The following is a 24,360-nucleotide window of genomic DNA, read 5'->3' as shown; positions in this document are numbered from 1 at the left end:
TCTCTTTGTTTTAACTTTCTGAGCGTGTTTTTAATCCAAACATATCATATCTATATGTTTTTGGAATCAGGAACCGACAAGGAATAAGATGAAAGTGTTTTTAAATTGAGTTGGACAATTTAATTTTGATAATAATTTTTATATATTTAATTTTCAGAGCTTGTTTTTAATCCGAATATAACATATGTATATGTTTTTGGAATCAGCAAATGATGGAGAATAAGATAAACGTAAATTTGGATCGTTTTATAAATTTTTATTTTTTTTTACAATTTTCCGATTTTTAATGACCAAAGTCATTAATTAATTTTTAAGCCACCACGCTGAAATGCAATACCGAAGTCCGGGCTTCGTCGAAGATTACTTGACCAAAATTTGAACCAATTTGGTTGAAAAATGAGGGCGTGACAGTGCCGCCTCAACTTTCACGAAAAGCCGGATATGACGTCATCAAAGACATTTATCAAAAAAATGAAAAACGTTCGGGGATTTCATACCCAGGAACTCTCATGTCAAATTTCATAAAGATCGGTCCAGTAGTTTAGTCTGAATCGCTCTACACACACACACACACGCACACACACACACACGCACGCACATACACCACGACCCTCGTTTCGATTCCCCCTCGATGTTAAAATATTTAGTCAAAACTTGACTAAATATAAAAAGAAGAAAAATGTATCACCTGAAAATAGCACTTTACACGCTCAGATTGCACCAGATTGCACAATTTTGCTTCCTTTTTAAAAAAAAATTCCGGGGGGGCATGCCCCCGGACCCCCCTAGCATGCTCGGCGCTTTGCGCCATCGGTTCGGCGCTTCGCTGATAAGATACAAAAAAAAAACACAAAAAAAAGAACTTTGCACCCCCCCCTTTCAAAACCCAGATCCGCCCCTGAACTGTTAAAATCTCGCATAGCGTCCTCTCATACGATAAACCCAAAGAGCAAGCCTAAACACTGCTTTTTTTCTAAATATCTCACAAAGGAAGTCGCATTTATTGTTGCCAAAGTTAGTGAAATCCTTTGCGATGACCCAAACTTCCTGTATAGCTTACACTCACTGCTGTCTATAAGAACGCTTATTTCCCTTTGTTTTCATGATCTTAGCACTGCACTCAGCATAATTTGGCTATGATTACTTTTTGGGATGATGTGCATTACCTTAGCATTGACGTCGACGCCCATCTGCAATAAGACCTGCACGACCTGCACAAGATTGCTGTAGGCCGCCATGTGCAGGGGTGTGCTGTTTATGTGGGAGAATCTACTTTGTGGGTCCGCCCCTCTCTCCAGCAGAAACACTGCTGTCGCCTCTTCTTTGCTGGAAGAAAAAACAATAATAACGCTGTGTGTTAGGGATCTGTGGCTGAAATTCTTCCATGTGCATTGTGGGACATATACCCGTGTTGGCGAATCGTGTTTTTGTCATTCAGGTTCACACTATCACTCTGCAATATACTTTTGTCGCGCGCTAACCGATCTTTAAAAAAAAAAAAAAAAAAGGTAAGGAATGGACGCTGTTTTAAAGAAGAGGCGAAAAGACCACTGGAGCCCAGTTCTGTAATTCCATCACTGGTTCCTACCGACACCCTAATTTCTACATCGATTAGCTTTTCAGTACAACAACGGGCTTACTGTATATAGGAAGATTACAGGAAGATACATCTGACACACTGGCCCATAACCACCATCCACAGCAACCCATCATCTTCATCATCACCATCCTCATACAAAGTCAACTGTACACACCCTTCCAATGCAGCAGAAAGTGGAGTCCTGTGGATGCCAGGTGCAATCACAGAGCCGTTGATATCAGCCCCCATGGTCAGAAGCTCTTGGGCTACTTCCTGGTGACCTTTCCAGCTGGCATACATCAGCGGGGTCAGCAGACGTCCTTCGTGAGTTCTGTTCACCTGAGATGGAAGAAAATACCCTTTACGAATTATTTTTGTCGGTAACTTTTGTCTGTCTCAACATGTTTTGATATTCATGTGGGACAAAACAATGTCTTTGTTAGTTGCTTATATGTGTGTAATATTTCAGGTCCAGTTCGCTACATTTCGAAATTCCCGAGTAATCTCCAACTGAGGTATATGTTGCTATGTCATAAGTCGAAGTTCTGCGAATTTGATAAATATACCAGCTTCCAGTTTGCCGACAGAGAACTGACGGTCTGAACTAAGGAAAAAAGACGACTTGCACATACTACTGGTACCTTTGATCATTGATCAGTGTTCCTAAAGCACACACACCCATGTTCCAAAAAGCATCGCTTTGACCAGTTTTTGTCCAATCCACATATCTTCTATTCAAAAGCGTCTAAAAATTATGGATTGATAGATGGATGGATGGATAGATGATGGATTGCACTTTAAAACTGGGTGGCCGAGTGGTAACGCACTTGCGCTCGGAAGCGAGAGGTTGCGAGTTCGACCCTGGGTCAGGGCGTTAGCAATTTTCTCCCCCCTTTCCTAACCTAGGTGGTGGGTTCAAGTGCTAGTCTTTCGGATGAGACGAAAAACCGAGGTCCCTTCGTGTACACTACATTGGGGTGTGCACGTTAAAGATCCCACGATTGACAAAAGGTCTTTCCTGGCAAAATTGTATAGGCATAGATAAAAATGTCCACCAAAATACCCGTGTGACTTGGAATAATAGGCCGTGAAAAGTAGGATATGCGCCGAAATGGCTGCGATCTGCTGGCCGATGTGAATGCGTGATGTATTGTGTAAAAAAATTCCATCTCACACGGCATAAATAAATCCCTGCGCCTTGAATATGTGCGCGATATAAATTGCATTAAAAAAAAAATAAAAAATCCCTGCGCTTAGAACTGTACCCACGGATTACGAGCGATATAAGCCTCATATTGATTGATTGATTGAAAATGCATAAGGATATACAATAAAGACACGAGTCTAAGTCTTACAACCTGTGAAAGAGAGAGAAGAAAGACAAGGCAGAGCGAACTACTCACCAAAGAAGGATCACCCTCACAGAACATTTTGACGAGCTGCCGGTTGTTTTCACTGATGGCGGCGAAGAGGCGGGAGATGGGACTAGAATCACTACCACGTGACCCGATGGCCTGGCTGACGCTGGCGCCCTCTTTTACCATCTTGGACAGCTTTTTCATAAAGTTCTGCCGATCTGCTGAAATAACATATTCAATGAGATAGGTATGTCATGGGCGGGGGGTGGGGGCAGTGTGACATGAAATTAGGTTTCACATGGAAAGATAAGAAAAGTTTCAAACGTTTGTCCTTGAACTCAACCCCACAGGCATTGGTCTAATCAAAAAGAAATCGTACGGGAAACAAAAGTTGCTAACAGTCTTACCGGAGGATCCACTGCCTCCTGAGTCAGTGTTGATGTTCATTCCACCAGCGGATGCAGTTGCAGTGTCGGGTGTGGCACCACGGGCAGGCTCACAGCAGGCGGGGGAAAACCGAAAACTGTTTTGTCCAAAGCTGACAGTGACGACATCTTCTGAATCAGCACTTGTTACTCTGCCGACTTTTCCGAGCGTCTAGTAGCACATAAAGAGTCACAGTCAATAATTCAATTACTAAGTTGGTTATTCAAACACGCCGAAATGTTGTTTTTTCTACTTGCTCGGCAATCCCAGTCAGATAACGGCGCTGAATATCTCTGGGAAGGCAACCTTTACAAGGGTACATCTCTTCAAAATTAGAATAAAAGGTGACCCCCAAAAATGCAACCTATAAAAATGCTAATAACTTCTACATCGGTGACCCGAAGAAAGCAGCTACATGCAGGGATTGGCTTCGGCATCGGTCATCGGTCTTTTGCCGTGTTAAATTCGGAAAAGCCCGAAACACATTGGTCTCAATCCGTCAATTGACCGATAGACATGCAGCAGAGTCAGTCAGCTCGTCTTAGTTTGGCGAAAATTGTGATCAAAAGGGATAGCAGCAAGGCTGGGAGTGCCACAAGACTTAGCGAACAGACGGAAGTTGGAGTATTTTAAAAAGAAAAACAATGCAAGCAACATCATTGGATGGGGGACATTTAGTTTGTTTTCTTAGTGTGATTTTTCTTAAACAACTGCTGTCTTGTTCTTTTTTGTTATCCCCTTCCTTACTTAATTGAAATGAATATGGTGGAGATCAGACAAACAAAAGGTGATAGATAAAATGACGGTCGCATGTAAGACCATTGGAAAATAAACAAGAAAATGAAGAATTGAATTACATTTTCCTCTCATTTGTACATTGTAAACAACTTTCAGAAGTTTCTCCTCACTGCCGTAATGCACAATTGCGGCAGTCCCGTGGCGGAAGGAAAGGTTTTTTTCTTGACTGATTGGTTTGCAAAATGACTGATTGATTCATGGCTGAGTCAGTCAATAGACCTCTAGTGGACAAAACCCAAGCCAATTCCTGTACATCTACAACCAAGTTCAGGATAATCCCCAAATAGGAAAGCATTGGTGTCATTGACAATTTCGGAGGTGTAATTTGGAGCACCTTTTGGAGAGAAGATAAACGTCGAACCAGACTAGAAACTTTGTGGAATGGTCGTCAATAAACTGAAGTACATGCACAACAACTATAAAAAATATTCGCTGAACTCAAATGAAATGACATGAACGCATTCCTCCAAAGGAAATGCACTGAACCTGCCTGTGCTGTATTCAAGTCACTGATTGTCTAAGGTTGGTTATGGTATACAAGGTCCTTCAAATAACCCCAAATGTAACAATCTGGAGGTCTTAAATCGGGTTTGTTTGGCTACCGCTCAGTTTCAAACCTCGTACTGTTGAGTCGATCCCCGAATTTGGAAACTTTCTTTGAAAGTTCATAAAAGTCAGACCGTTTGACTTACAAACCTGTCATTTTTTACGCTGAAGTGAATGTACACCAAATTATGAAGTAATTCAGCCACTAGATGTAGAAGTTAGCGGTTTTGTGGGTTGCATTTTTTGTGGTCACCCTGTGCAACATACACTACTCAAAAGAATTCAAGGGCCAGTGTCATTTTTAACATGGTTTGAAAAATAAAGTGCAGACTGAACAAAATGTGTTTTTTTGCCAAATAAGCAACAAACAGTGTTACGCAATGTTCAAGACAACGTGTTTCTGAAAAGGGTTCAGATGAGCGTTTATTCAAAGTGCTACACGGGGCCACAAAAGAAACGCAAAATTTACGTGAAAATGCCAACTTTTCAAACGCGTCTAGCTGACGCAGCACACCTGCGCAGACTGAAAACTGCAATGCACGTGAAAGCCGTAGCTTTTGTGAGCAGACGTCAACCAGTTTTTCAGACCAACGGGTATTTAAGGCCACGTTTCTTGAGCATTTTTAACCATGCCCCCAAGACGCCGACTGAGTGATGCTGCCAGAGGGATGGCCGTGGCCTGGCTCCAGGAAGGCGTAGCAGTGCGGGAAGTTGGCAGGCGACTGCAAGTGACACATTCTGTCATACAGAGGCTGAGAGATCGCTTCAACAACACCGGAAGTGTGCAAGAACCAAGGGGGGCTGCGCGCACACGAATGACGACATGGAGAGAAGACCGCTACGTCATCGTGTCAGCCCTGCGTAACAGAACCGCCACTGCAAACACGCTCAGGGGGCAAGTGCGAACAGCCACCAACATCCTGGTCAGTGACCAAACTGTTCGCAACCGTCTGCACGAGGTGAACATGCGATCAAGGCGGCGAGCGGTACGACCTCCACTCACTAGGGCTCATCGTGCAGCTCGTCTGGCCTGGACCCGGCGTCATCTGGCCTGGACAAGGCAGCAGTGGTCCAGGGAGCTCTTCTCCGACGAGTCTCGCTACACGCTGTCCTTCAACGACGGCCGAATTCGCGTCTGGAGACGTCCTAGAGAGCGCTACAGCAACGCTACCGTTCTGGAGCACAACAGACATGGTGGCGGCTCCCTGATGGTGTGGGGTGGATTCAGTCTTCACCACAGGACACCCCTACACCGTGTCCAAGGCATGCAACCTGACTGGCATCGCGTACAGGGATGACATTCTGCGTCCGATAGCCACACCAGTCCTTCAGGCCATCGGACCAGGTGCCACACTGCAAGACGACAACGCGCCTGGACATGGAGCTCGGGTCGTCAATAACTTTCTGCAGCAGCAGCAAGTTATCAGGATGGACTGGCCCTCCCGTTCGCCCGATCTGAACCCAATCGAGCACCTTTGGGATGTCCTGGGGCGACTGATTCGAGCGAATCATTCTCCTCCACCAAACCTCAACGTCCTGTTCCACACTCTGCAGCAGGAGTGGCAGGCGATTCCTCAGAACACTCTTCAGACATTGGTCAGGTCCATGCGTCAGCGTTGCCTCGACTGCATCAATGCCAATGGAGGTCACACTCGTTATTGACTCTTGTGATTCCAATTGCTCTCTGTTCTGAATTTTGAAAATGGAGGTATGTCCATTCAAATGAAATTTTCTCGATGAATAATTCGTGTTGGTTAATGAAATTGTAACCGATCGAACAAGTGAATAAATTAAACTTCTGATATATGTTTTCTGTTGTTTGTCTTAATTGCTTTGAATGGGGAATGACCAACTGAGTGGCCCTTGAATTCTTTTGAGTAGTGTATAGTAATAATAATAATGATATTAATAATGCATACTATTTATATAGCGCATGTATCCAGGGTTTAACCCTGCTCAAAGCGCTGTACAATCAAAATACAACGACAACATAACATTATTTACAGTGCAATCACACACATATCAATGAATAACACATTGCACTATGAAACATTATCACAAACACATACACGGACACACACACGCACTACATAATACAAATTGCACAATATTTCATTATCACAAACATACGCACTCACGCGCGCGCGCTACACACATACGTGAAAAACTATGTACAGTACATGGGGTAAAAATGACCATCAGGAACGGACCAGGCTTGAAAGTGTATTTTTTTGGTAAATGTTAGCGAAAAAGGTGTGTTTTTAGTTTTGATTTCAACTGGGATAGGGAAGAGCAACTGCGGAAGTCAGCGGGCAGTGAATTCCAAACAAAAGCGGCCTGATTCTTAAAGGATTTCTTTCCGTACTTTTCCAGTTTAAATGTTTTAGTAAGTATGACACAACCACAATACACAGACACACACACACCTACAGACACACACACAGACACACACGCACGCACACACACCCACCCCCCCCAAAAAAAAACCACCCACATACACAACTCACCTGCACGATTCTGTCGTGAAATCCAACACGCCTGTTTAGCAGCTTGACGAGGTCAAGGTCATTCCGGACGCGGACAGTGTCACCTGTTTTATGCAGGTGCACTTTGAGGAGGGCACAGGGATTGTACCTGTAGGTCAAGGAGCTGAAGTTGACAGTCACTGTCCCACTTGGTGTGCGCCCTGTCACCGTGCCAGTCTTGCCAAAACACTGACCAGAAGACAATGTTGCTTGAAAGTAAACTTCCATCTCATTACATGTTAACATGACAATCCAAGATTCTTTTGTAAAATCAATTGCTGTTTATGATAGAATGCCGGTATGATCTCAACATAACGTCTGAAAAAATTCAACTGTCTTGCTACTTCAAAGAAATCGTTTCTCACAATAGAAAGGACAGAAATCGATTCAGAAAGGAGGACCTGATCTGAAAGTGTGTGTGACTGTATGCATGTGTCCGCGTGTTTGCCCGTGTTTTCTCAGATGAAATCGACATGAGCAACAACAACAACAAACGAAAAGAGAAGTCTGCTTACCTGCAACATTCCTGTGGCAAAGCCACCATAGTCCTCTTGCATTTCCTCCAGTTTCTCTGCATCCACCCTGATCACCACCTTGTCTCCCACGTCAATATCTTCGTCATGGATTGTCCCGTGCTGAACGGCAACTGCGTTGTCCATGGACGCCCCCTTCAGCGAACCTTTGCCCTTGCCATAGGTTGAATAAATGGCTTTGGGGCAGTTACTCACTACACCAGCCTTTGTGTGCGAAGTTGCTGCAGCCCTGGAAGCTTCGCGAAGACTTTCCTGTGTTTCTGGTTTATTCCCTGAGGCGTGTGTTGGCTTAGGCAAATGAGCTTTTTGTTTGTCTTCGTGTGACTGCCGATCGAATGATGTAGAGGCAATCTTCTCAGTAGATGAAGGTTTGCTTCTCTGTCCTTGGCTGTCAGTCGGCACTCCGGACAATCGTTTAGTAGACTCAGCATCGGCCTTTTTAGATCCACATTTTGCAGAAACACCACGTGCACCCAAAAGCATTTCTGCGTTCATGGACATCGTCGCTCGTTTTGCAAGTTCATCCATTTTGTTATCCTTTCTCGCAGCCATGGGAGGGCCTCTTGCACCTTGTCGTGGAATGCTTTGGAATATGGCGGCCAGGTTGTCTGCTTGGATGTAGGTTTTGATAGTCCCAGGGCCTTTCTTTGTGTCAGCTTTCTTATCCTCGGCTTGACTTTGAGTGATGGAGACTGGTGCTAAATTTGGTGTTGAGGAGTAGTCGGGTTTCTTTGAAAACTTCTCATGGTCGGTGGAGGGATTTGGGTTAGGTGGAAGCTGAAGTTTGGCTTCAGTCGTAGAATACGGTTTCGTTTGGACTGACCGTTCTGGTTGTGGCGGTCTTTTATCATCTGTGGGTGAACTGCCGTTCTTGGAAGACGTTTGCTTATGGCCTGATGTCAAGCCTGCTTTGACGGATGTTGCTTCGGTATATGCACTTGGAACCGTCTCGCTTGCAGAATGCACGATATGTTGCTGTACTAGTTCAGGCTTGTTATTTGCCACTGTTCCGGAAGAAGAAGGCAATTTAGCATTGCTTTCCTTCTCTCTGGCTGGGGCTGTTCCCGCAACATTAACACCAGCTTCATGCATAGTACTTTTCTTGTCTGTGCTGGTTGCTGGATACGTAGTCGATGTCCCCTCCTTGCTGACATTGACGCTGGGCTCTCTCCATGTCTGGCCCATTCCAGTGTCAAACGGCGAGGCGTGTTCACTTCCGCTGCCTCTTACACTGCTGTGTGACATGCTTCCGTTTCTGGCTTCTGCGACTCTTTGTCCTTCTCTCTCTCTCGCCTCTCCTCCGTCTACTCCTCCCCTTCCCCCTCTACCGCTTTCCCCCCTTGTCGCACCAACTGAAGTTTCCAAACCTGGCTGCGCGTTCGTCAACAACCAAGGATTCAACGGCGCTTTATCAGAAGCTGGTCCTCTCACCAGCGAGGGATCTGGACCGGTCAGATGCATGGGGCCCCCAGGACCCATCACGACCCAGTCCTGGAAACCTCCGCCTGCAGGCATGCTGGGAAGGTCAGGAAGTTCCAGGTCGTCGTTGTCGTCGCGATTCGAAGGTTGGGGTTCGAAGTAAGTTTTGGTGTCTTGGGGATGTTTTGGTCTTGCGCCTCCCCAGCTTGTGTTTCTGTCAGCTTGTTTTTCAGATGAGGCACGTGGTGTGTGCTGAAACTGCTGGCTTTCAGCTGTGTGTGATGAGTGTTCTTTTTGTTCGTGATTTTCTTTGGTCGTTGCCATGTCGGCAAATTGTGCGACAGTCACTGGGCTGACTTTTGCAGATGATTCTTCTTTGTCTTTTTGTAGAGCAGTGTCTGGAGGCTCGGACGCAGTTGAAGTTAGCGTGTGTGGCCGCAGAGGTATCTCAGAGGCAAAGACTTTCTTGTTGGAATCGTTGGCATAGGGTCTCTTCTCCTCGGTATCCGGATCAGAAGCAATCTGTGCGTGTGAGTCGTCTGGCGAATCTTGGGCTTTAGGAGGTTTGGCAGATTCAGTGGTGCGGCTCTCTGCCACTCTGGGTGCTGGTGCCTCATCAATTGATACAGGTCCTTCAGTCCAAGCGCTCTTCGTTGCTGCTTTTTTATCATTACTTTCAGAACCTTGAACTGATGCCACCTTGGAGGAATCTTCACCGCTTGCTGCAGATTGCTCAGTGTCAGTCTGAGACGGGTCCGCTGGGGTTTGGCCGTCGTTCTTAGTTGATGACTGTGGTAGACCAGAAGCATCGCTTGAGCTGGTAGAGTCTTGGATGGATAGTTGGGTGTCTTTTGTTGTGCATTTCTCTTTGTCGTCTGCAAAATGTTGGACGTGGATTTCAACAGTATGGAACTCATTACTGCTTAAGCATAAAAACTACAAGAGGCTGATAAAAGTCGAATGTAGTAAGCAATCAAAGTTACAGACTTCATTGACTGTTAAACTATAAGTGTCGAAAACGCTTTTTGACAAGCTTGTCCTTTGGATCTGTATCCACGAAATCCTACTCTCTCCGCTGAATTCAACGGTGTAACAGACATTTCTAAAAAGTCAAATCGCGTGATCAAATTGCCAGAATAAACTGACAACCTGTACCAGTTAAACCCCTGTCACACTAGGGCTGCGTTCTCACGGAGTTGGCACGGCGTTGTAAATTTCTCAGAGCGCCGTGGGATCGCAGGAAAACTCTGCGATTAACTGCGCTCTCACGGAGTGCTCACGGCGTGCTAGGAGTTGTCACTGCGCGTCCACGGCGTGTCGATTAAGCGGAAGTGCATGTTTACGACAGGGGAGTGTACGCTGCGTTATGGGGTTGGCTCACAACGCAGTGGCAACTTCCTACAGACGCCCTGCCAACGCTGACGGACGCGGTAGAAGCGCAGTGACATCCCCAAGGACTCCGTGACGTCTCCGTGAGGTCTCCGTGCAAACGCCCTGCAAACGCTGATGGACGCGGTAGAAGCGCAGTGACATCTCCGTGAGGTCTCCGTACAAGCGCCGCCGACTACCACTGCGTCCGTACGGATCGAGCTCTTGTGGCGCTGTAGGAGACCTTACTGCGCTGCTACGGCGACCCTACGGCGTTCCTACCACGCGCATATCAGAACGCCGAGCGACGGCGCTTACTTTGCGCATGCTCAAAGTGCGCGCCGTTGCATGGCGTTTTTGGCGACCCCACCACGCCAAATGGAGATGCCACCGCGTTGCTCTGGCGCTGTAACAGACCCTACTGCGCGCACCTCGGCGTTCTTCATTTTTCTTGGACGCCGCGGGAACGCCGTGAGGACGCAGCCCTATAGCACTGCAATTATACCCCCAAAAGACGCTCCGTTAAGGAGTTACCCCGACGGAATATGCACAGTTTGGCTTTATGATACAAAGTTAGCCCTTTCTTTGCTGCATCAGAATTTGACATTTAAAATATGATTCTAACGTGGCGATTGTAGAAAATTGAAGGAATGTGGGGTAACTGTGGGTATCTCCAGGCGGTCTTTTTTCCACCTGGTTGCCGTTCATCTAAGTAGTTTTCACCGTTTTATATTCGATTAAATAACGAAAACTATTTATTTTTCGAAAGTACACACCTTGAAGATAACGATAAAGTAATAAGAGTCGTAGAGCTCAACTTTGTTTGCGTTTTATGGGGCATTACGTCATCCATGATGGCGTCAGAATGTTGCGTTTTTCGGTCATAGCACATATAACTTTAGTGTTTTCTAGGAGCACAGACTATCAAGCTTCACAAATAAAGCACGTGAGCATTGTGTGATGTACCGTGAATATTACGATATGCATTTGGTATGTTTTTACTCTGCAACAGTCGAGATAACCTGTATATTGTAATTTTACCCCCATTTTGTAAGAATCTGTACGTGCATGCCAGAGTTGTATTAGTAGTGCTCCAGAGAAAACTATTTTAGGAAAACATATCAAATTTGAAAAACATATCTTGGAGTGCATATTTATCCACAAAGAGTGTTTTTTAATTTGGCATTAATCTTATTTTTTTTAAACTTTTGATTGTACGTGACAGTGGATTGTACGTAAACATTACTAAGCAGTGCTATTTTGCATTTGTGTTTGAGAAATGGACTCGTTATGACGAGGTGAACAAATGTCAATGGTAATTTATCAAAGTATTAATGCACCCTGCTATTTAAAGGCATTTCATGGGATATAAATGCTGGTTATTCCCCTCAGACGCGTAAAAACGTTTAAACCAAAAATGCCGCGTCAGATTTCAGTAATGGTCATAGTGTGTAGAGTTAAACAAAATATCAGTGGCAGCTAAATTTATAATAATTATATCTACAAAAATAAATCTCTTATAGATAAGAATGTCATTTGTCATAATATAAACCATATCTACTTAGGATAAGAGTACAATTATTCACATTGAATTGAAGCGTGCGATAGTGCTCACGCGAGTGTGGGTGGGCGCGCGCGAGCGTGTGTGTGTGTGTGTGTGTTTGGGTAAGCGTTATGCTAGTCTCTCTCTCTCTCTCTCTCTCTCTCTCTCTCTCTCTCTCTCTCTCTCTCTCTCTCTCTCTCTCTCTCTCTCTCTCTAGCTCGCTCGCTCGATCGAGAACGATCCAATTTCAGGATTACATTTTTGTTTTAAAAAGAAAAAGTTTTGATGTTGGGGCTGTTTTAGCGACTTTTCAGTGTGATCTGTGTGTGAAGGTGAATAAAAACAGGGGTGATACAGCCTGTTTGAATTATGGATTCCCAGACGAGGCTTCTGTGTCATAAGGTCTTACACGGGGAGGGGGTGGTGGATGGGGGTTTGGGGGATGGAGAGATCTAAAAGACTGTGACCCGCTCCAACGAAAGGATAACAAAGTCGCTGAGGCCGAACAGAGATAACAGCAGTAAACCTAAGCCATCGCAACAAATTTGGATTTTGAGATTTTTGCATTTCTGCACTCTACCAAATGTGTTATATCTATTCTGTTAATATCAATTTCAGATTCGCTTTGCAAATGTAATAAAAATGAGGTTTTATTGCACAGCAGACGCAAAATAAGCACCCTTTTATCCCCACATTACTGTTTCTTTCTTCGCTTTTTGTACTTAAAACAAAATTCATTTTCATTAAGTTTACATCATCATTAGTCACTTTTAAGCTTTTGAAGTTTAACAAAAAAACCTGTTGCAAGGGATTTTTTGCAAATTTACTCCTGTTACCTTCACGCCTGCTTTTCTCAAAATTGCCGCTTGAGTTTGAGCAAACTTTAAATCTCATTAATGCTAAACAATAGACACTTGTAGTAAAGACCATCATTCTGAAAGCTGGTTATCTTCACTTTCAATGGAGTGGGTCACATATTAATTCTCTCTCTCTCTCTCTCTCTCTCTCTCTCTCTCTCTCTCTCTCTCTCTCTCTCTCTCTCTCTCTCTCTCTCTCTCTCTCTCTCTCTCTCTCTCCCTTTCTCACACTATCATACCCCCTGTTTTTATTCACCTTCACACGCCGATCACATTGAAATGTGCCTCAAACCTTTATCCTTGTAAAATAAAGTTCGTTTGTACGTTCGTTCGTCTCTCTCTCTCTCTCTCTCTCTCTCTCTCTCTCTCTCTCTCTCTCTCTCTCTCTCTCTCTCTCTCTCTCTCTCTGAGTTCTGAGTTCTCTCTCTCTCTCTCGTTCTGAGTGTTTCCGAGAATCATGTCTGTCTTTTGGGTTGTCTTTTTGTGTTGTGTGTGTGTGTGTGTGTGTGTGTGTGTGTGTGTGTGTGTGTGTGTGTGTGTGTGTGTGTGTGTGTGTGTATTTATGTGTATTTGTGTGTGTTTGAGAGACAGAGAGAAAAACGGAAAGAACAGACAGAGATAAAAACTTCTTTTTTTTAAAGCGAGGTGACAGACACACAGACGGACAAAAAGCCCAGTAGATTCAGCAACACGCACACAGTATGATAGTGTGAAAGTGTGTTTGTTCTGTGTCAGGGCTCCCCAAACTGCGCGTCCCTGCGCACTAGAAGCCGAAAACACGTACACGAAATTTATGGAGGGGGCCCGGGACGCACTTACCTTTAAAAGAGCGGGTCTTGGGACGCACTAAATGTCCTTTATCGTGCGTACTGTAGATACTATTTTCAGACTGCGATCGTCAGCTATTGCGTACGTGCGTGTGTGTTTGTGTGTGTGTTAATTAGAGATAGCGTGTAGAAAGACAACCACAGATAAAAAGGGACAGAGAGAGAGACAGAGGAGAAAGGAGAGATATAAAAGAAAAATCAGGAATATTAAATTAAAAGAACGCCTATGTGATTGTCAAAGTACATTACAAATATCGTATGTCATTTTGGATTCTGTTAAATTGTCACAACAAAATCTAGCACTGAATACAAAGAGAGTTGGAATTCTGATTCAGTGTGAAGCACCTGCTGTTCTATGACTTCATCTTCAATGAGTCTGAATCACATTCACCGTTCTCAGTTTCCCGAGTGGCTGAAATTAAGCTTCAACCTCTCCTATAACACAGAAGTACTTGTTCTCATGTCTATTGGCTTTGAAACAGCTTCTACCGGGGTTGTTTTTGATTGTTAGCATGCGCGAGTGCTTAAGGAGGGCTTAATGTGAGCATATACTCATGACAACCTGTTGTGACGTCATACGCATCAGGGCCGGACTACCGGGGGGGTTATGGGGGTTGCGCAACCCCCCACCCCCCACCCCTAGCCTAAACATGTACCTCATTTATTTAAAACATTTTTTATTATTGTTTATTTTATGCCGTTTCGTGCAAGGAGAGTCCATTTTCCTATCTCAGAATATGACCTACCCATCAGCTTCAGGGGGCTTTTCCCCCTGACCCCCACAAGGGGCTCTGCCAGGGGGAACATCCCCCTGGACCACCACTGGCAACCCCCTCCCTCCTCTTAGCCTAGTCCGGCCCTGCGCATGACGTTTTTCAAAACTACAGAGTGCTTTCTTGCTGTTGAAAGTCTGACCAATTGAACATAATATCTTTTGTCATCAGTTAAAGCTTACAAAAGGCTCAATCCCAAGGCATTTTGAGGGAACTTTTGTTTCACACGACACGTGTTTTAGGGGGGTAGGGTGACGTATAAAGGTAACGTCAAAAAAACACGCCTTCAGTGTACGGAATTTCCCGTTGAATGACTGATGAAGAGTCAGCTATTTTTAGCTTTGTGACGTCCGACTTGCGTAAGTTTGATGCACAGTGTGTGTTGGGAACGGGTTAGGTGGGGGGGTGGGGGGATGTTGTTGTTGTTGTTGTTGTTTGCTACATGTATCATTTGTTTACTCACATTTTCAGTGAGTCTCATGTTCAATCCAATAAATACATACTACAGGACTGACAAAAAGTGTCTTGTTCATTTTACGTGCTCTTTGTAAAATATTGCCCCGGCCCCTCCACCTGTGAAGAAGGGACACCTGTCTAATAGGGACACTATTACCATTCCCCAAGGGTGTCCGTTAGAGACAGGTTTTACTGTACAAACCAAGACATGTCAGTAAAAGCCAGGTTATCTCTCCAAATGTGAGTACAGTTTTTGGGCACTTTCAACGGTTAATTTCGGCCTCAGACAAGTCGACGCTAAAAGTAATAGAAGAAAATTAGACGTAAACTAGGAAAAATGTAATCCAATTTCAGAAAGAACACTATCATTATAACAAATTACTTGTTAAAACCTAAGGTAATTATGTTAGCTTCAATTCTGGCTCTCTTGTTGCTAGCATGCACTCGGATTTTTTGTTTTATTAATGAAATAATACAAGTAGGCAGAAACCGAATTTCAACCTGTGTGTTGTATCAGTAAAACTGAAATTTGAAAAATCGCCACGTTAGAATCAAGTGTATTTTGACATTTTCTACTTTAAAAATGATTGTTCTCAGTAATTAGACACATCTTATTCTGTGCATATTTTTGTCGGGGTAGACCGTTAAATGAGGCTGATAATTGCAGTGCTATAGTGTATACACATTTCAATCTTCTTTATTCAGTTACAGCTGAAGTTTGTGATAGTGATTTTTTTTCTCGAAGGTAAAGCAAAGAAAGAAAACGTATTCACCTCTGACAGCCTCTGTTCTGGCAATGGGTGTCTGACACAGGGGACAGCGCCTGACTGTCGTGACACACTTGCTACACACGTTTTTGTGACCGCACGGCATCAGAATGACGTCACACACGCCTTGACACGTCATACAAGGCATGGTGACGTCACGCAATGACGTCATAATGGAAGCACTCCGGGACCCTCTTGAACTAAGAGCTGTTGTGCTCCTCGATGATTTACGTCTCACCAGCTCAGGACTGGAAAGCAAGATTTTCTTTCATTTCGCTAAACATGATGTCTTTACAGGTACAGCTTGAAAGGAGTATCGTGTGAAATTGTCAATGTAGAACGTAATTCATTAAAAAAAACGTACTTGTGCGTTATTTAGTTGAGTCAACAGCCTTGCGAAATCGGCCTTTTCACGTATGCATAAGGCACAACGGGTGCTTGTGCAATGATCAAGCGCATGTCGTGTAATACGTAGGGGACACGCATTGCTACAGTCGTACAACTCTCTCTCTCTCTCTCTCTCTCTCTCTCTCTCTCTCTCTCTCTCTCTCTCTCTCTCTCTCTCTCTCTCTCTCTCTCGCACACACACACACACACACATACACACAAATTGCAGAATCTTTCATAAAGAAAACTGTCATTTCCGATGTAGCAAATACGTTTTGAAGTTGCAAAGAACATATTAGCGATGCCAACATTTTCGACTCACTTTTCCGAAAGGAACTGAGCCACACCGATCTGTACTTCAGTCAGTCCGTATGTAGTGGGTGGCCTCCCCTTCTGGTTTACTGCATCCACGAAAGCGCCGCTGGTGATGAGACGCCGAGAAACATGGAGCCGTTTCCGTACGTCCTCTTGTTTTTCTGAGTCCTGTACGTAGCACAAGAACACTGGTATCACACACCGTCAGTTTCTTTGGTGAGGATTTTTTATAAAGAAAAAATATTGCCGCCTTACACATGACGAGACATCCCAAGTAAAAAAGTACCACACTATGTACTATAGTATACTATAGTAAAAGTACTATGGTATACTATAGTTTACTATAGTACAAGTACTATGGTACATTGAATTGTACTATGGTATACTATAGTTTACTATAGTACAAGTACTATGGTACATTGTGTGGTACTTTTTCAGCTGGGATAAGAAGACAACTACTTACAGAAGGGATTGAGGGAGGCAGAGGACAAAGTGGACAACGGAAAATCTGTCTGTCCAGTCGCCAAAATGTCACTAGACCCTTGAATGTTTTCCTTTTCTAATCCATAAACTTCAATGTCGACATAACAATAAATCCCTGTCCTGAAAAAAACACAGCTCAACAACCACACAAAATACAGATAAGTAAAATATCTCTCTCACCGATTTGTCCCTGCCGTCATTTCCACCCATAGCCAGGTGCAGCGGCGTCTCTCCTTTATGCTCTTGCACGTTCGCATCGGCTCCTGCAACCAAAAGTCATTATAATACCGACATTCAAATTGAATAAACAAACCAAGAAACTCTGAACACGAACATATCAGTCTTGGTTCAGAGAAAATGTCCAACGACATACGACAGTGTAAAGGATCCAGTGTCGGGCAGGCAGATCATAAGAATAAACACAGAAGAAGAAATAGAATAAACACAGAAAAAGAAAATTTTAACAATACAAAAAAGAGAAAACAATGGAAGCAACACATGCAAAACAAATGGAGACGTGCGATCCTCACACTTAACATTTAAAGGAGTTTTTCTTATCGTTTCAACAGAAATGCTATTCTCTTTGAGTTACGGTGGCAGTTGCAAGGAGGTGCTTAGAAGCGCATACACCACAGGTAGGTTTTAACAATTACCCAGTTCCAGTAGAGTCTCCACCATGTGAACATTGGCAGTCAGACAGGCCATGTGTAGAGCTGTCAGACCTTGACGTGTGGTGTGCATGTTGATGTCAGCATTGCCCTGAGAGAGAAACAAGTAGCAAAACTTAATTTCGGTATTTTGGTGTTCTCAGGGGATAATTACAACACACAAACAGAGAGGGTTGGGGGGAGAGAGGGAGACAGAAACAGAGAGAGCGACGGAGAGAGAAAAAGAAAGAGATTCAGATTCAGATTCAAAACTTTAATACAAAGGGATAAAGGTTTTAGGCGATGCCTAATCTTCCAACCTGTCCCTTTTAGACATACATGACATTATACATTACAATTATATATTTATTATTTTATATAACATTTTTTAAACAGCCAAACGAATAACTAATTAACTAAGAATTTGTAATCAGGTTAAAACTAACAAAAACACTAGCTATAATAACGTGGTTCATGGATTAATAAAATGAAAGAGAGGTGGAGATAGACAGAGACAGACTGAGAGAGGGACGCGACGGAGAGACAGATATATACGGAGAGAGACAGGGAGAGACAGAGTTGAACTGGTCAGTAAACAAGTCGCGTAAAGCGATATAAGTATAAGTTACAGCTCCGTCCATCCATGGTTATCGCCTGATATTTTGTCGAGACTGGGTCAATGAATATGATGACGTCACTCGAGGCTCTGCCGAGAGTGACGTCATTATATTCTTTCACCCCGCTTAGCTCCTTCTTTTGAGTTGATTTTCAGTCTAAAATGACACCGAAAGCGAACAAATTGTCGCGTATACTGTCGTCACAAAAAGACGTCATGACAAAGTTACACGCAAAGCGAAAGAGACTTTGACGTCATTTACTTTTGTTCAGAATTTTCCGTCAGTAAAGACCTGACGTGAGTAAGCTTACCCAAAACGTCTTTGTTCTCTATTCATATTGCAGCTGTGAAATAATCAGTCTTGTGTCTCGGTCGTGTAGGTACGGAGTTTGCTTCTGCAATCATTGTGTTCGTGTTGATGACGGCTTCATAAGACAAATCAGCGAATCTATCGTGAGGAAGACGTTTATGTACAAATCACCGAACCCAACCCATTGTTTATGAAGAATAAACTGCATGTGGTTAATTTCATCCGTTTAATGCTTGTCGAAACGAGCCATAAGATTTCACGCATTGCTTGGCCATCTGATCACAGATGAGGTCGCAGTTTGTAGGTTGAATCTATGAATCGGCCAGAGATAGATCTGCATTTCTGGTACGACCTTCCAGATTATCAACAGCGGGTTCATGGTCGGAATCAAGAGGTCAAATTTGCGTGGCTCCCAATCATTTAAAAAAAGATTTCCATTTTCTTGTTTCTGCGGCTGCGCAAGTTATTTTGCCTAGGTCATGGCCGAACTTTAGGCCTACGGAGAAATATCGCTGGATATTTTCTCCCTAGATTAACAGAGACAAAGAAGGGAAGTCATGCTGTATAAACATGTAGTCAGTCTGTCGGCCTGAAACTAAAAGATCAACACTTTAAAAAAAAAAGAAATAGCACCGAGACTTAATGTAGAAAGGCTTGGCTAGCCATGCGCAAAGACAGAGACGGGTCAAGCTTGTCTCCGTAAAGCATGCAAATATAGTTCGTAATTAAATTATTTTCTTTAATTGTGTGCACATTATCAGAGTAAACATGACATATCTATACATCTGTGGATTCGGGAAAATATAAGAAATACACTGCAATCACTTTTGGGTCGATTACTAACATTTTAATTTTCATTAGAATTTTGACAATTCTAATGAACCTTCAAGCTGAAATGCAATTCCATTGTCCAGATTTGTCAAAGAATGCTTGACCAAAAAATGTAAACAAATTAAATTGAAAAATGAGGGCGTGACAGTGCCGCCTCAACTTTCACTAAAAAGCAGGATATGACATCATCAAAGACATTTATCAGAAAAAGGAAAATACGGTATGGTGATATCATCTGAAAGAATTTGTATGTAAAGTTTCATGAAGATCTGTTGAGTAGTTTTTACCCACACATACAAACACCACCACCCTCGTCTCGATTCCTATTTCATATCAAAACGTTAAAAAAAAAAAAATGACAACTGCTTGTGATGTACAATACAAGAGTATTGTTTGCCCTCTTTGTCGATCACCGGAGAGGCTCATTTCTCTCATAGTGCGCAACGCATTACCATTACTTAGCCAAGCTCGACGACGTTATGTAGGACTAAACTAGACCTACTGCTTTCAGCAAGAACGTGTGCATTTACTTAACACAACGATGTTATATCGTTTTGTTGTTACATTTCGTGTCGTTTTATGCTTAGATTTGTTTTGTGTGTCCTTTTTCTCTTAACTATTAAGCACTACTCACAAGGGTGACTAGGAGACGAACTCCCTCGAGGAAGTCGTCCTGAGCACAGATGTGTATGGCCGCCACGTCATTCTCCTTCAGCTGGTTGACGTTGCTGCTGTCCTTGGCCAGGATCAGACCCACCATCCTGTGGGACACACACATCTCTCACTTGCATGATTTGTGTGCACATATATTCCGACCTGAGACTGCTATCTGGCGAATAATAGCGTTATTTATCCTACATAATTATGTAAGAGAGACCACCCAGGAGATAACAATATTGTTCAATTCACACGTGGTGATATCATGTAAATGAGGTCGTGTCAAACTAGTCAGGCAGGGACCTGATATACCACTGCTCATTATGCCAAAATCACCGAGACAAACGTCATTCTTTAAACACTTTTATGCTTGCTGTTTCCCTTGGAGGCCGACTTTTTTTTTAACTATCACGTCTCGTTATACTCTTTTCTTTAACGTCACAGATTGTAGGAGGGTTTGGAAGAGATCGAGGTTCCGTTAGAAGCGTCGTCAATTCGGACTCGGGGATGTATGGAGCTGAAGGCACGCAAGTACAGTATGTAGGATACATAGAATACTACATTTCTTAATCGTGTCGACACAGCAAGCCTTGTAATCTTCTCTATACATTATACGAGCGTTTTCTCTATTCTATTCTAATATTCTATTATTTTATTAAATTATATTTAATTAAGATAACCGGGTGGCGACAACCAGAAGGCGAAAACCGTAGGAGAATCCAGCTGAGCAGCACAACGTAGGTCACTGGAAAAGTGTGGGGAAGACTTTCGTGCTGCTTCAAGCAATGAACAGAACATACTGGCCGATCACCACTGACTCATTGGATAGAGATTTTGACACTCGACACGGAATTTGAAGTCTAAAGTTATTGTTGTTTTGTTACATGAATTCAGCAACACATCAGAATTAGCCCCAGCTCACGGAGTAAATTTACAACATAACTGTATGTATGCGTCAGTGTCTTCAACTGTGGAGATCAGCATCATTCTACAACATGTTAATGTTTTATACTTTTGTTTAAATCCATTACTTATGAATAAACCTGTTTGAAATATAGTTTCTACAATAATTTTGCATAATTCTGTATTCATGAGAAAGAAGCGCGTGACTTACTCAGCGTTTTCGACCTTGCAGGCGAGCTGCAAGGGAGAGTATCCCCTCTTGTTGACCGTCTTGACCTGGATGTTTTCCAGCTGCAGCAGCAGGTCCACCATGGCCACGTTGTGTCTGGCGATGGCGTCATGCAGCGGTGTGTCGCCGTATTTGTCCTAGACACATTGCCATTAGGTTACCAACAAGAACGACGCCGAAGCCGAAGACGACGACGACGACGACAACGAGTAATATGTACCTAGTTGTACTGTCTATCTGCCATATTACAAAGGCAATTGAGTTAATGATATTAATATTTAGATGAACAAAACTTGTTTAGTTTGTTAAGTTATTTTTTCCGCCTGACGATTCAAAGAGAAAAATAGCAATATGAACCACTACGAACTTAGTTTTGAAGCAACATCGAATACAGATGGTTCCTGGTGCTTGAAATAAACATACTTGTTCCTTTCGGCTGCACATGTACATAATGTGTGTTTGATTACACTACCAACGTTCCCCTGAAGAGGATGGCATCTCCATCTCAATTGCTCCTTTGCCCTTGTCTTCTTGATTAGGTTAGCTTCCTTTACACGACCTTCTGTGAACTAAACCTCATCCTCAAGGTGTCCATTCGGTGTGATTGTATTGCACCACCGGAGAAGACTCCCGCTAAAACGAATGCATTTAATCGTTGCTGTAGATCCCTAAGTTACCAGCATAAAATATCTCATTATAGAGTACCTGCACGCTGATGTCAGCCCCCATGTGGATGAGGATCTGCGCCACCTCGTTGAGATGGTTGAAGACGGCTTGGTGCAGCGGTGTTCTCTGCTTGCTGTTCGTGTGACACGGGTTGGCTCCGTGTTCTATCAACAGTAGGGCAATTTCTTCTTGTTTTCTGAAATTGTACAGCATAAAACAACAGTGTTGATCTAGCCGAGAGTCATGAGTGGAGATGCAGGCATCTCCTAGAAGGTGAAAGGGAAGAGTATTATAACGGAATGAGGAACAAACAGTACCCTCATTATGATCACATTTAATGTGTCTTTGAGCATAGTGTGTGCATATAAATGTGCATCATTCTGTTTCCTGTCCGTCTACCTGCTTGGATGTGTGTCTGTAGGTACGTATGTTTGTTTTATAAATTAAATTGCTTGTGTCATTACGCGCAAGCCTAGTTCTTTGAGATAAGCTTTCTTTACATTTCTTTCCTCTTTTGCTGTCAACTCACTCTTCCAAGGCGATGCCCAGCGCGGATTGTTCCTTGATCCCCGTGAAGTTGACGTCAGCGCCCATGTCTAGTAGCGCCACCACAGCCTTGCGTTTGCCTTGGTGACTAGCCACCATCAGGGGAGATAAACCGTTGTGGAGTTTGTTTATCTGTGTAAAAATTGAAAGATAGATAAATAAATAAATGAATCAATCAATCAAGAAAAAAGCCTAATGTTTAAAACTGTTCACATTGACGATTTGTAACCGATTGTCAACTGACTTTTGTCGGCGAAAACTCATGAAAAGCTGGCTACAGTTAAAAATAAAATTGAAAACTTGCTAAAGTGACAATTACCTTTGTCCGCCTGACCCTAGAAGAGCATTGTTCAACTTTCAAGCTGGCGTGCTCTTTGGTTCGAACCTCTATTTTGCTGATATGATACTCCACACAACATGATCGTCTATAAACTTCATCATATAAACATCTTCATACGGTAAGACTGTAAACACCCCCAAACACACACACACACACACACATACACACTCTCTCTCTCACACACACACACACACACACACAAACACACACACACTCACACACACACACACACACACACACTGTCCCTCACCAGAGAGGAGTTAGCGCGACACAGCTCCTTGACCTTGACGACGTCTCCCTGTATCACAGCGTTCTGCAGCCTGCCCTCCTCCGTCTTCTCGTCCCCCCCGATCACCCCCCCGATCACCCCACCTAGACTCCCCGCCCCGCCCCCAGTCAGCTGGCTCAGCTGCTGGTTCATCTCAACCAGGCGAGCTAGGTCCCCGGAGAGGTCTGGAAGGCCACCTTGACCGCCCACTCCTCCCAGCAAACTCATGCCTAGGAGATCGCCTAGTCCTATGCCGCCTGTTCCTCCACCGCCTCCCCCTCCTGTAGCACCTGCTAGCCCCGCCAGTCGGTCTCGCACTGCAGACAGAAAGAACACATGTGACCTTGTTGGTGTGAGTTGGTCGCTCTTACCTTGAAGAACAGATCTGATGTACAGACTAAAAGAACCATTTAAAACTAAGGGGGTTAGTGCAGAATTAACGGGCGAGGCACAGTTCTTCCCGCATAATCAGTTCGGCTAACTATCCCAAAGCTGGTCTTGCGGGCTTTTACGTCCTACTTTGCTGATGATGGTTGGCTTGTGTCTAAGTGGAGGGATGGCCTTATATCCCACAGCTGAGATGGTGAGATGGTGAGATGGTGAGCCAAATCGTTCACGAGGGAAGAACTGTGCCTTTAAGCAAAAGTCTTAATCACACCCAAGAAGAGCTGTCAGTTAGACCTGATCTAGCTGTATGCAATGCAAAATGAATTAGAAGAAGGATCCCTCACAAGACGCCCGTCGACGGAAAGACTGCAAGTGTTGTTAAAGCGAGAAGCTCCTCGTTCAGCGAGAGACTGCACGACACAGCCGGTTGCCAAGGCAAAAAAAAACAACTTTACAAAACACTTCTGAGCCAAGAAAACAAAATAATGTCCCTTTCCCCCATACTCACAGGAAGAGCCGCCAAGGAGAGACTCCGCTAAGCTGTTGTCCCCACCAGACGCACCCCGCCCACCGAGAGAATCTACGGCGCAGCCCGGGGCAGGGTCACAGCAGACAGGTGAGAAAAGGTAGGTCCGGTCACCGAAACTCACTGTCAGGTCCTCGTCACTGTCCACTCGAGCTATCTGCCCCACTTTTCCTGCAGTCTACAAAAACAGGAAGAACCAGTTGCGTGTGTGTTATGATACGTTATATTTGTTGTCACTATTATGTTAATTTTAGGGGACATTACGTTTATGAGTAAAACATCCAGTTCAAGATCGGAGAATCTTTGTCTCTTTATCTATGTCTCTCTGTCTGTCTCTGTCTCTGTCTCTCTCTGTCTCTCTCTGTCTCACTCTGTCTGTCTGTCTGTCTGTCTGTCTGTCTGTCTGTCTCTCTGTCTCTCTCTCTCTCTCTTTCTCATTGGTCATTATTTCACTGAAGAAGGGCGTGGCCCGAA

General features: G+C 43.8%; 1 protein-coding gene across 3 annotated transcripts in view; it reads right to left on the bottom strand.

Annotated features, from left to right (window-relative positions):
• Positions 1–24,360, bottom strand: part of LOC138979009 (uncharacterized) — a 64,541-nt gene that overhangs the window by 10,687 nt on the left and 29,494 nt on the right. For 2 of the 3 annotated variants that reach the window (XM_070351819.1, XM_070351820.1), the window contains exons 8-23: positions 23,869–24,064; positions 22,956–23,290; positions 22,349–22,497; positions 21,859–22,015; positions 21,136–21,290; positions 19,999–20,125; positions 17,614–17,719; positions 17,141–17,223; positions 16,485–16,645; positions 15,782–16,023; positions 7,748–10,059; positions 7,215–7,421; positions 3,345–3,534; positions 2,983–3,158; positions 1,755–1,918; positions 1,167–1,326 (exon numbers count right to left, since the gene is read on the bottom strand). In XM_070351819.1, coding sequence (XP_070207920.1) covers positions 1,167–1,326; positions 1,755–1,918; positions 2,983–3,158; positions 3,345–3,534; positions 7,215–7,421; positions 7,748–10,059; positions 15,782–16,023; positions 16,485–16,645; positions 17,141–17,223; positions 17,614–17,719; positions 19,999–20,125; positions 21,136–21,290; positions 21,859–22,015; positions 22,349–22,497; positions 22,956–23,290; positions 23,869–24,064 — 4,920 coding nt within the window. The remainder of the gene's footprint in view (positions 1–1,166; positions 1,327–1,754; positions 1,919–2,982; positions 3,159–3,344; positions 3,535–7,214; positions 7,422–7,747; positions 10,060–15,781; positions 16,024–16,484; positions 16,646–17,140; positions 17,224–17,613; positions 17,720–19,998; positions 20,126–21,135; positions 21,291–21,858; positions 22,016–22,348; positions 22,498–22,955; positions 23,291–23,868; positions 24,065–24,360) is intronic. The other variant, XM_070351821.1, reaches the window with a different exon arrangement.

The sequence above is a fragment of the Littorina saxatilis genome, linkage group LG10 (assembly GCF_037325665.1).
Source record: "Littorina saxatilis isolate snail1 linkage group LG10, US_GU_Lsax_2.0, whole genome shotgun sequence".
Classification (NCBI taxonomy): Eukaryota; Metazoa; Mollusca; class Gastropoda; order Littorinimorpha; family Littorinidae; genus Littorina; species Littorina saxatilis.
This window is presented reverse-complemented; position numbering and strand designations above follow the sequence as displayed.